The 13,659-nt window shown below is 47.2% G+C and overlaps 1 protein-coding gene across 1 annotated transcript in view; it reads left to right on the forward strand.

The window, feature by feature from the left end:
- The window catches only part of HCN1 (hyperpolarization activated cyclic nucleotide gated potassium channel 1), a 436,596-nt gene that overhangs the window by 384,712 nt on the left and 38,225 nt on the right, over nucleotides 1–13,659 (forward strand). The window contains exon 7 of the mRNA XM_083153907.1: nucleotides 1,345–1,509. Within this exon, the coding sequence (XP_083010033.1) occupies nucleotides 1,345–1,509 (165 nt within the window). The remainder of the gene's footprint in view (nucleotides 1–1,344; nucleotides 1,510–13,659) is intronic.

The following is a 13,659-nucleotide window of genomic DNA, read 5'->3' on the forward strand; positions in this document are numbered from 1 at the left end:
TCCATCTCCCTGCCTGCAGCCGTCCCCCAGCTCCCCGGCGGCATTCGCCGGGGGGGTTAAGAGAGAGCCCCTGGCGAGTTGAATAGGGCGGACAGGAGGCTGCCCAGCGAATCTCCCTACACAGGATTAGGTGCCTCCCCCCAGTACAACCATTGAATACCTGCCAAACTGATATCTATATTGCAGTGTTAAAATAAAGCAGCCAGTATTTACCCTGCACTGAAACAAAATAACTCACTCAATTAACTCTCTCTGCACATGTTACATCTGCCCCACCTGCAGTGCACATGGTTTTGTCCATTAGAGAATTTGCTTTTGCAAGTGAACCAGAATCAGGCCCTTACCGTCTATAATTTTCAAGTAATGATATTATTTTCAATGCATCCCTAAAATGTAATTATTCTGGATTTAAGGATGAATCATCTTGGCTCAGTAAGCAGCGAAAATTGCTGCTTACAGAGCACTGAAATGCCGCTCTGCCGAACGCCTGCCCCCCTGTCGCCAAATCCCCTCGATACCATGCGGCGGGATGTGTTGGCTGAGCAGGAGAAATCATTCAATGGTCGCCATGATTTCTCCTGCCTTCGGAAATAAACTTTTATTTCCTTTGGTGTCCGCCGGAGGGGGGGCGGGCTTTGGTGTCATGTGACATGGAAATCGCGAAGTACTCTGTAAATGAGATAAATAACAATGCACAAAGAAGAGCAACTAAAATGGTGCATGGCCTACATCACAAAACGTACCAGGAAAGACTAAAAGATCTTAATATGTATATACTTTAGAGCAGAAAAGGGAAAGGGGGGACATGATCGAAACTTTCAAATATATCAAGGGCTTTAACAAGGTACAGGTGGGAGACATTCTTCACAGGAAGAGGAGCAACAGAACACGAGGACATGCACTGAAACTAGAGGGAGGAAGATTCAGGGGAAATGTGAGGAAATTTTTTTTCACAGAAAGAGTAGTAGATAAGTGGAATAGCCTCCCAACAGAGGTGGTAGAGGAAAATACAGTAGTACAATTTAAACATGCTTGGGATAAGCATATTGATATCCTTACAAAAAAATAAGGATCAAATATGGTTTGAGGTAACATGTTTAAAAAAGGGGCAGACTAGATGGGCCAAGTGGTTCTTATCTGCCGTCAAATTCTATGTTTCTATGTTTCACAAGCTTATAAACTCAAGAAATGTGACTGCAGAAACCACCTTACAGACAATGCAATCATATTTTATGGCAAAGTCTTTTATATTTTATGGAGATGTTTTACTGCACTATGTAACATCAATGTCATTATTTCTGTGAACGATTACCATATTTTTGTTAATGTTTCTCTCCTCTGCAGAGATATGCCTTTTAACTAAGGGCCGCCGGACAGCCAGCGTGCGAGCGGAGACCTATTGCCGCCTGTATTCCCTGTCCGTGGAGAATTTTAATGAAGTACTTGAGGAATATCCGATGATGAGAAGAGCGTTTGAGACCGTTGCCATTGACAGACTAGACAGGATAGGTATTATTTTTTTATTATGTATTTCTGAGTATGTTTTCAGACAGTGGTTTGCATCCAATGCTTTCAAATTAACTTTTAAAATGAGATGCCTGTTATTGGGCTGGCGCTTTAATCACTATCACTAATTGTGCTCTCTGCATGTGCATGCTGGATGATGGTTTGTTATAAATTCTTCTTTTTATTGGGGGTCAACCGGGGAGATTTACGAAGAAAGAGAAATTTCCCGATTCTGCTGACATAAAACTCGCTCACCTTCTGATTAACCAAGTGTTGCATTAACTATATAACTCCGTATCTCAAAATGTCAATGATTTCTTCTCTTCGGCCTTCTGCGGACACTTCTGGTACATGTAGTTCAGCACATGCTGTCTCATCTGTGTTCCCAGCCTGGTGAATACATCAAAGATTGGTTATTGACAAAAGAAACATGGATGTTGCCTATACTGTCTTGTATCTATCATCCGTCTGTGTGCTGTTGGTGTGCTGTACTTTGGGATTCGCTTCCCTGTATGTGTTGTGCTGGTTTGTCAAGCATGCCCGTTTAAAAGTCATTAAGGCCCCCATACAATGCGATGCGCGGGCATTGCATTGCACAGTACAAAAAGTATGTACTGCACACTTTTTGTACTGCCCGCGGATCGCATCACATCACATGCAAAACGCTTGCGTTGCGATGCAATGCGATCCAGCCCATAAAGCATTGCAACACATGCTGCTATCGCAGCGTGTATGGGGGGCCTTAGAGGAACACCTCTTGAAAAAAATGTGTTTTTGCGTTACTGGTTGGAAACAAAACGCTGAATTAATGGGCTAGGAGCATCTGGACTCATTTAATCCTTTACTACAATGCAGCTGGTCTACTGTACGGCAGTGGGGACGTATCTGGCCTAAGCAGTCATTAAATAGCAGGATGCGAGTCACATGACCCTTTGGATGGGTACTTCAGTCAGGCGCCTCCACCGCAGTCTTTTCTTCTTGCGGCATCGTAATGAATATTGCGCTACCCGTTACAGAGTCATGTTCTTGTTTTCCCGTTTTTTTTTCAGCGCAGCTTTGTAACAATTTTGCATTTATTTTGGGGCACGATTATTATCATGACAATATAAAGCTGCAAAAAAGCAGGTGGAACTGCACTTATAGGAAATATATCAAATTCTACATAATGGTAAATTGCAGACAGTCAATTTCCTCTTTGAGTGCTAACATCTCTGTGAGATGTGCAAAATATCTGCTAAAAATGCCAGTTTAGCTCACATTTGTTATATAAAATCAAATAAAATACATTATATTTCCTATATAAGGTAGACATTACAGGATATTACGGTGAATAAAAAGGTTTGTTTGCCAATTTTCACACCTTTCTTGACAAATTTACTTGCCACTCAAAGGGTTAATATATTAAGACTGGTTGGAAAAAAAAAAACAATACTAAAAAAAGGGACTCCAAGTATGATATACATGCGATATCCCTGTGGTCAGGATGCCGGCATTCTAATATGGAGAATCCCAATAGGGGCTCCGTATGTACTAGGGATGCCAATCCCGGGGCATTTTTTCAATCCCGGGAATCGGGATTAAAAAAAGGCTCAATCCCGGGATTCCTGGGATCCCGGGATTGGCATCCCTAAAAGAAAATCGCCCCTGTCCCCCTTACTTTAGTGCGGTGGAGCGGGGCAGGCGGCGGCTGTCCCCCATGAGTGGTGGAGCGGGGCAGGTGGCGGCTGTCCCCCATGAGTGGAGGAGGCCGCAGCGCTGCACCTGCGGCGCTGAAACCCGCTTGTCGCCCCTCCCCTCCAGTCAGTGTCACGGAACAAGTCGTCACAGAGGCCGGAAGTAAACCCGCTCGCCATCCAACAGACAGACAGAGGGCGGAATGACCGGAATCGGTACTTGTGAGTTATCCGGGCGTCCGATTTTTTGATTGTATGCCTTAAGTTAAGGCATACAATCAGATGCGATGCGATGCGATATCGCATCGCATCGCATCGCATCGCATGCGACCATCGGATGCGATGACCCGATTTTTCCATAGGAATCAATGTTAAAATGATTCCTATGGAAAAAGGGGTCCTTTTCATACCCCTACTATCCAAGTGGGCATGGAGTTGGATATAAACCTGTGGCGAGCGTAGCGAGCCACCGAGCCCGAAGCGTGGCGAGCGAAGCGAGCCCCGCGAGGGGACGGTATTCTGTGTCCCCTCGCGGGGCTCGCTACGCTCGCCACGCTTCGGGCTCGGTGGCTCGCTACGCTCGCCACAGGTTTATATCCAACTCCATGCCCACTTGGATAGTAGGGGTATGAAAAGGACCCTTTTTCCCATTGAATTCCATGTTAAAATGGACTCAGTCCATTTTAACATTGATTCCTATGGAAAAATCGGGTCATCGCATCGCATCGCATCGCATCGCATCGCATCCGATGGTCGCATGCGATGCGATGCGATGTCCCGATCCGACCCGATTTAAAAATCGGACGCCCGGATAACTCACAAGTACCCCGGAATCCTCTCCCCGCCTGACCTCTCTCGGCCGTACCCCGAGTCGGTAACAGCTGGGCAGCGTCGGAGCGGGTGCTCAGACGCTGCCCGGCAATAGACTGTACAATCCTGGGATTGGATAGTCCAATTCCGGGATTGAAATCCCGTACATTTTGGGGCCAAATCCCGGGATCCCGCCGATCGCCGATCCCGGGATTGGCCACCCTAGTATGTACCCTAACGCTCTCCCCCTACCACCCTCAGCCTATCACTCACTTGTAACAGCCAACTTTACCTTCAATGTAAATGCCTAAACCTAGCCCCCCCCCGCGCGCAAACTAGCCATACTTCTGCCCGATGCAGCCTGATCCTAGTCCCCACAGTAGTGCCTTAACCTAACCCCCATCCCTAATCTGACCCTAACACGGCCCGGCATAGTTACGTTCAGAATGTTGGCTGTTGGTGTAACAAACCCCATTTCTGGTGCCAGTGTTCTGATAGCAGTCAGGATGCCAGCGTTGGTATACTGGAAGCTTAGAAAATGGGCTGAAATCGCCCCTTGTGTAGGCCCCATTAGTTGTAAGATTGTCAGAGTTCAACATAAGCCATTGGTTCATTAAAACATTAATTAGGAGCAGTGAATATCAAGGGCGTAACTACCATAGGTGCAAGGGGTGCAACTGATATGGGGCCCTGAGCTGAAGGGGGCCCATTTTTGCTGTGTAAGTAATGTTTTACATACATTTATCACCATCAGTTGCTAAATAGGGGGCCCTTACAAACTTTTGCTATGGGGCCCACGAATGTCTAGTTACGCCTCTGGTGAATATAATAAAACTTGGATATGAACTGTCCAGAAGATAACGGATAGCTGGAGTACAATGTGATCCAATACAATGAAGGAACGGACAGTCCCGATAGTGGATATTGATAAAAATTAGTCGGACTTACAAATGGGAAACTCGTTTTACAAGAAAAACCTCCTTACATGAGTGTTTAATGTCCCGGGGTCTGTGGTGGCCACCTTGGTACGCTGAACTGATGTACATATACTATGGGCCGCATTCAATGCAGCTAGCGACGGGGTTAAATGGTGAAGATCGCCAAAAACGAGCGATCCTTGCCATTTAAACCCTGCGCCTGCCGCTCACCCTATTCTACGTTCTGGGGGAACCCTCACTGTCAGATGACGGTGAGGATTCCTCTAAATCAGCGAGGCTCTCAGCTAATGCTGGGGGCCCGCAGGATTTAGCCATGAGCCTCGCTGTTTTAGCTCACACGCCGTTTCCCCCTCGCTACAAAAAAATTAGTGAGGGAGAAAGAGTGTGTGCAGGTCAGTTGAATACAGCTCGCAAAAATCATTGAATACACCCCTGTATGTCCACAAACACGTGGTGACATCTTGTAGTAAAATTCCAGCCACCTGCAGTTTAGTAAATCCGATCCCGTCTGCAAATGCGAAAATACTGCGGCCAGCTGCAAATCCATTCTCAACTCACTCACCGACGAATGTTTCTTCCAGTCTGTGCAAGTGCACGCAACTCTGACTCTTCCATAAGTCAGGCTCAGGCACAGTGATGTCAGCGCTGACATCACAGACCCTCCCTAAAAATGCATTTTTACTCACCCTCCCAGAAAACGGACACTTACCACACCCAAACACCAGCTTCCTGTCAGTCAGGTTGTGAGGGGATTGCAGATAGTGGAATCCAGAGGTGTCAAACTCATGGCCCTCCAGCTGTTGTGGAACTACACATCCCAGCATGCCCTGCCACAGATTTTATATAATGGATAGGTAAAACTGTGGCATGCTGGGACGTTTAGTTCCACAACAGCTGGAGGGACATGAGTTTGACACCACTGGTGTAATCCATCTGCAGTCTTTCGATAATCGATCACCTTGCGTATTCCCACAACGACAAACAGGTCTGCATAACCCCCTGCATTTCTGGAACAAATCCTGTTGCCATGCAAGGGGAGCAAATACATTATATATATTTTCTGTGCAGGGTAAATACTGGCTGCTTTTGCATGTACATATGGAGCGGGTCTCTTCTTTGCAGGGGATGGCGGAAGATTCGCCAGCCGCCGTAAGGGGACCCGCGCGTACGAGATGCGCGCACGTTGCCTTACAACGGGGCTCCCCCGGGTCCCCGCTGCCTCGCCGAGGGTCGCCCCGGGTCCCCACCGCCTTGCCGCCCCCCCCCCCCCCCCCCTTAACCCTGTCCGTCTCCCTGAAGCGGAGACGAACAGGGTTCCCATCCCCCCGCCGACGGGAAACTGAGACGCGCGTGCGTGTGAGACGCACGCGCGTCTCAGTCAGATGGGGCGCCTCTACGCCAGATGCTGGCGCAGCGCCAGCAAAGAAGAGACCCACTCCATCTGTAGCCCACAGATGATAGACAGGTTTAGTTTTACACTGCAATTTCGATTTCAAATTGACCACACCCCATCTAAAGGTCCATACACACTGGGCAATTTTGCCAAGCGTGTATGGACAGCGATGATGTGAACATCACTGATCTGACAATTGCTCAGTGCATACACACTGAGTGATTTTGCCCCTGGCCAGAGATTTTCACAGGGGGTGGACGACTGTCCATAGCAGGATGCTATGGAAAGCCGTCCACCTAGTTGCTCATCTGCTGGTAATGAACGGCCGGGCTAGCGATGGTGCGGGAGCGCAAATTAGCACTCATCGCTGCCCCTGTGCACACTGGGCGGCCCGGTGTGTATGAGCCTTTACTCTCTCACATATTGCTTCTACCCCACCTGCAGCGCAGCATGGTTTTGTTTGTTGCTTCATGAATCCTGAACTGTTTTTTCCTTCTATATTGCAACAAGTTATACGGCATTCTAAATGAATATATACTGTGTATATACTATGTGGTCCAAAATGCACTTAAAACCACAAATGCTGAACAATATTGCACCAGTTGCAACGGCGAATAATGTGACTATGCTCCTCTGTCTTGGTTGGTGCCTCTTTAAACTCCCATTAGCAGTCCTCTCTCGTTGCAGTGGGCACAAGTTACAGTCTGAACTACAATTTAATGTCACACACACACACACACACACACACACACACATATATTGGAGAATACCATAAGCTCAGCACAGAGGGGTGGATAGTAAAAATGTTGTTTAATATGATTATTGTGAATAATGTGGAAGTGTTGTCTGGTGCGGTTACGGTCTCATCCTTGTGGTTTCCTGCGCAAAAGCTGTAGAGAGAGAAGACAGCCGCAGGGAATGCAAAGATACCATGGTTTTTATTTTTAATGGGGTCACTGGTCACCTCCGCTGTGAGACAAATATAATTTGCATTATGTACTGCCCAATGACACTGTACATTTATTTTTTTAAATGGATAGCCATCTCCACTAGAATGATTTTGACAGACTCATTCTGAAAGGAAAATATAAGTGTTGTTCATTGAGATCATTGACCCAACAAGATTCTGCTGTCACAAACAAAACAGTCAAATGTATCATTGAGTGGGTCCACTTAAACAAGTAGGTCACCCAAAAACGCAATCCTGTTTGTGTCTTTAGCCAATCTAATCAGAGTTTGACCTATCAGCATTTTCAAGAGAGAAAGAAACTGGCTATTTCGGTTCTATTTTGTTGCGCAGTGTTGTGGTCATTGGTACAGTACGTTAGCGCATTTATTTATTTGTTCATTTATTTATTTCCAGGTTTTTTTATATAGCAAACAAATAGGCCATTATTCTGGTTGACTCGCAAGGCTGCGAATTCGCCGTCTTGCGAGTCCCTCAGACGCTGCCCGCCGAATGCTGGTCCTCCCACCCTCTCTCACACACCGAGCTAATTTGAATGGATGTTTAACATAAACATCCATTTTCAGGCCACTCTTGCATATCTAAGTACACCCTCGACAGGAACTGGAACTGGGCGGGCAGCTGACATCGCCCGCCCCCCGCACCCGCATCACTGGGCGATTTCCAAGGGAACGCCTAGCATTTTCATGGGAATACCCATGAAACGCTAGGTGTTCATATAGGCGAATCCTTCAGCCTCCACGCCCCGCCTGCGGGGATGCGGGCATGCACCCAGTGAACCATGGCCATTCACACTTGGCGCATTTCAAAACCACCGCGTGTCAGTCAGAATAACCCACATATGCAGGAGCACTTTTACAAAGGATATTTGAACATTCACATCAGGCCCTGCCCCAGTGGAGCTTACAATCTATATTCCCTACCACATGAACATGCACACACAGACATTCTAGGGGTAATTTTGCACTCTGTACTTTGAGGCAGTAATGCTAACCATTACACCGTCCGTGCTGCCCAAGTAGCATGCATACAAGTGGAGGGCCACAATGCAGTACATGTAGGGGCCACGTGCAGGTAAATCTGCACTTACAGTATATCCTCAAGGCGATATCTCCTGTACACCAGCTCTCCTCCCTCTTACTGTTTCACATTCTCCAGTAGATTGAACTGAGGACTCTTCCAAGGTCCACTATCTTCTCTCTGTCCTCACTTCCCCCCTCCCCCCAACCATTTCTTATTCCACAATCCAGGTACCAGCTCTCCTGTATACCTTCCATGGCAGACTGCCCAAATGCTTGGCATTTGGCTCTGCCAGTTCCCTATTAATGTGACAGCTTGTAGCTCCTGGGCTTAGTTGTCTGGCCTCGGAGCCTTCTGTTCCCGTGTCTCAGTCTGTTTCCTTGGCTTCCTGATCTTGGCTCTGGCGTCTACCTTGTACCTATTTCCATGATGTGTCCGTGATTCTGTTTGTTTCATTGAATTTGCTCTTTTTTTGTTGTTGTTTTAAAGTCTGTTTTGTTTTCTTGCTGACTGTCTTATGTTTTGCTAGGCCATTAACTTGAGTGACAGACGCTTAATAGTGGTATTTCCTCAGGACAACGTGATTTTTCACTTCATGTTTTACCGTTTTATTATTCAGTTTTATTTTCCATTTGTGTGTTAACTTCTAGTGTGCCATTTACGCTATGCCTTACAGTAGTCTTTGATGCTCACTGTTCCCCTCACCCTAATGCTTAGCCCTTACATCAGTGGTTCCCGAACTGTGCGCCTAGGCTCCCTGGAACACTTGCAGGGGTTCCTCGGTTTGGTGGTCCAGAACCGATTCAAATTATTTATGGTCAATATAATAGGCAAAACCAGAGCTTGTGGCTTCCAGTTTTAAAATATGTGGCTAAACAGAAGTGAATCCTGTCCCTCACCACATAAGTGGACCTAAGGATGAAATATAAGCACAACTTATTTAATTTAATATTGTTTTCTGAAATTCTCGGTAGCAAACTTTGCACCTAGGGGTGCCGTGACAAATATTGTGATAATCTAGGTTGCCATGATGCAAAAAAGTTTGGGAACCCACTGCCTTACATTTTTAATCATCCTGGACTTCAGAAACCCTGTTGAGCCACATGTCTGCCTTAGATTTGTGGTGTAACCCTCTGTTCTGGCTAATATTTCAGCTGCCTTAGACAACTAAACTTAGTTATCCGAGGTCAGATAAAATATAAATTACTTTAACACCCTTCCTGGTATCACAATGGCTCCACCTCTGCTCGGCACTAGGTCTATCCCATCTACCTAGCAGTCAGAGACAATGTGGCTCACACTCCGGTTTCCATTGTGTTGTGTGTTGGAAGCAAGACAGACCTTAAAACTTTATTGTATAGTTAAAGACAACAATTTTACATAAAAAAAATTGCCAAATTGATTTAATAAATGTTTGATGGCAGAAGAAAAGATGGCTAGCTATTCATTGTCTAGTCAACTTAATAACACCACAACTTGTAGGAGTCAACTATCCCTTTCCAATCAACCAAGCACGCTCGAATGAGAGTTGTCGCTGACCATAGAATGGTAAGATCGGCCTACCCAGTTTGAAGTTGAAATGCAAACCCACGACTGCAGCAAGCTGGACACAGAACTACCGCTCTTTTCCAGGTTTAATAAAGCCATACAAGACGCAATTGGGAAGAGAGTTTGGGCAGTCAGATAAAAAAAAGGCAGAACTAGAGCTGCCCAGAGACTAAAAAACTGATGAACTCCATCCATTGTTCATACAGTTTAAACCCCAATTGGACCACATCCAGAACTTTAACCAAGCATGAGTAACCTAGCCAACAAGCTACACTTATTAACCCTGACTTGTAGTTTAAAGGCTTCCTTCCATTATTCTTCCATGGTGTTTGAGGTCACTACTGGTACATTCATTTCATCCTGTTTCTCTGGAAAACATACCTCTACCTTCCCTAATCACCATAGTGAGGAGGCGAACAAGGGTTAATAAAAATAATGCAAACGTTACGCACACCTTAGAGCAGTGGTAGCCAACTCCAGTCCTCGAGAGCTACCAACAGTTCACGTTTTCTAGATCACCTAGCTGGGACACAGGTGCACTCATTACTGACTGAAACATTATAAATGATCTACAGCTGGAGCTGGACCTGGAAAACGTTAACTGTTGGTAGCTCTCGAGGACAGGAGTTGGCTATCCCTGCCTTAGAGAATAATAAAAAATATGAAACTAAACGCCATGGGGTAGATGAACCAAACCTTCTGTCACACCAGGGGACTCAGTCGACAAGACTGAGACCTCTGGTGGGGACCTGGACCGGTACCTGAACCGGGGAGGTTGGAGAGGACCCCTGCGCATGAACTGCGCGACAGTGCACCCAGAGCCAATAAGTAGTCAGAGGTAAAAGTACAACCAGATTTATTTATGCAGAAGGTTGTAATGATACAGGCAGTAAAGTATGCAGGAGTAATGACAGTTCATGCAGATTGCAATACTTTACAGGTATGATGAATGAAGTATTGATGGTGGAACATCGGATGGATATCGGATATGGAGACTGTGGGTCCGGAATGACGGACGGAAGATAGGAGCTTGACTGTGGGTCCGGAATGACGGACGGAAGCTTGACTGTGGGTCCGGAGTATCGGACTATCGATGGTGGAACATCGGAGACGGATGATGCTGGAGCATCGGAGGACCAGAGTCCTGGAGCTAGGCTGGATCGCTGGGCTGACGAGGCAGGCTCACAGGTGATGGAATAACCTGGACTTCAACAGGAGATGGAATAACCTGGAATACACTGCAGCATGGAAGACAACACCAGCAGAGAGAGACACTTGCACGGAGACAAGGACAGCTGACCATATACAGGAGACAACTGAAGCACTAGCATTGATCTGAGAGCTCCCAGCATACTTATACCCACTGGGTGGCCAGGATTGGCCGGGCAGGTATGACTGGGAGATCAGATCACACAGGATTGGACGGGAATGACATGTGACTGAGAAAACATGGCAGCCCCCATGTCAGGCTATGGCGGGAAAGTATGTTTGCGCACACCATGCTGGATACTGGGAGCAATGGCGGCGGACAGGTGGATTGCCGTGCACTGAGTACTGTCACTGGGGACAAGGAGAGCGGTGCGCCGCGCAGCCGCGGACTCAGCAGCGCTGAGCAGACTGGAGGATGGCGCACGGCAGACAGGACGCCGGCAGGGGTGACGTCTGGACCGCAAGCTGAACCTGCGGAGGCACTTAGCCGGTAAGAAAGTCTGTCTGAGAGCTCGGATCGTGACAGCACCCCCCCCTTTAAGGGTGGCCCCAGGACACCTTTTAGGCTTGCGGGGAAACTTGGAGTGGAACGCCCGGATGAGTCTGGGAGCATGGACATCGATGGCATTGGTCCATGATCGTTCTTCGGGGCCGTAGCCCTTCCAATCGATCAGATATTGCAGACGACCATATCGGATGCGAGAGTCCAAGATCTTACTGACCTCATATTCAGTTCCACGCTGGGTGCAAACCTTAGGAGCCTTGGGGAGCTTGGAATGGAAGCGATTCAAGACCAGCGGCTTGAGCAGCGAAATGTGGAATGTAGCTGGCACTTTCAAATAGGGCGGCAATTTAAGCTTGTAAGCTACTGGATTGACGACTCGCTCAACTGGGAAAGGACCAATATATCGGGGAGCGAACTTCATCGATGGCACTCTCAATCGAAGATTCTTGGTTGACAACCAGACACGATCTCCGGGACGGAGGGCTGGCACAGCTCTGCGTTTCCTGTCGGCAAATTTTTTGTACCTGCTTGAAGCCTTCAGAAGTGAAGAACGAATGAGCTTCCAGGATTTGACGAATTGCCGGATGGTCGTGTCGACCGCTGGAACAGAGGACACAGGTTGCAGAGTGAAGTCAGGAACTCGAGGATGAAACCCATAATTGGCAAGGAATGGAGTGACATTAGATGAAGAATGATATTGGTTATTATGGCAGAACTCTGCCCATGGAAGGAGTTGAGCCCAGTCATCTTGGGAAGAAGAGACATATGTGCGGAGAAATGCTTCAAGGTCCTGATTCACCCTCTCCGTTTGGCCATTGGTTTGAGGGTGGTAGGCTGTGGAAAACTTTAGCTTGATTTGAAGCAGGGAGCACAGGCTTCGCCAGAATTTGGCTACGAATTGGACTCCTCTATCGGAGATGATTTCGAGAGGCAGTCCATGAAGCTTGAATATCTCTTTGATGAAGAGCTGGGACAGCTTGGAAGCTGACGGAAGACCGGTGAGGGGAACGAAGTGAGCCATCTTGGTGAACCGATCAACAATCACCCAGATGGTGGTGAACTTGTCAGACTCTGGAAGATCAGTTACAAAGTCCATAGAAATATGCGTCCAAGGACGATGTGGCACTGACAGTGGCATCAATTGCCCAGGAGGAGACTGACGGCTGGTCTTGTGCTGAGCACATTTAGCACAAGAGGAAACAAAGTCCTGTACATCCTGTTTGAGGGACGGCCACCAGTAGGACCTGGTGATAAACTCGTAAGTTTTCTGAATGCCTGCATGGCCAGCGAATTTTGAAGAATGCGCCCAACAGAGCAACTTCTTTCTTAGAGCTGGCTTTACATATCTTTTCCCTGTAGGGGGCGTGAGATTTGAAACTCTTGTTGCGGAGAATGCCACTGGATCAATAATAAAGTGTTGATGTGTGGACTTAGACTCACTTTCTTGCTCCCATGAGCGGGAAAGGGCATCAGCTTTTCGGTTTTGTGTCCCTGGACAGAACGACAGCTTGAAACGGAACCTGGAAAAGAAAAGTGTCCATCTGGCTTGACGGGGATTTAAACATTGAGCAGACTTGAGATACAGAAGATTCTTGTGGTCTGTGATAATTGTGATCTCATGAACAGCGCCCTCTAGAAGATATCTCCACTCTTCTAATGCCAACTTGATGGCGAGAAGCTCTTGGTCACCGATGGCATAGTTACGCTCTGCAGGCAGGAACTTACGGGAGTAGAACCCACAGGGATGAAGACGACCATCGGGCGCTTTCTGCGAGAGGACTGCCCCAACACCCACGGAGGAGGCATCAACCTCGAGAATAAAGGGCAAGGTGGTATCAGGTTGTCTTAAAACAGGAGCGGAAGTGAACCTCTGTTTCAACAGATGGAAGGCTTCGATGGCTTCTGCCGGCCACTTCGCTGGATTAGACCCCTTTTTAGTCAAGGCAGTGATGGGAGCCACAATAGAAGAGAAGTTACGAATGAATTTTCTGTAATAATTGGCAAAACCCAGGAAACGTTGAATACCTTTCAGCGAAGAGGGAATTGGCCAATCTTGGATGGCCTGCAGTTTTCCTGGATCCATTTGAAGA

The sequence above is a fragment of the Crinia signifera genome, chromosome 1 (genome assembly GCF_055691185.1).
Source record: "Crinia signifera chromosome 1, ASM5569118v1, whole genome shotgun sequence".
NCBI classification, from domain to species: domain Eukaryota; kingdom Metazoa; phylum Chordata; class Amphibia; order Anura; family Myobatrachidae; genus Crinia; species Crinia signifera.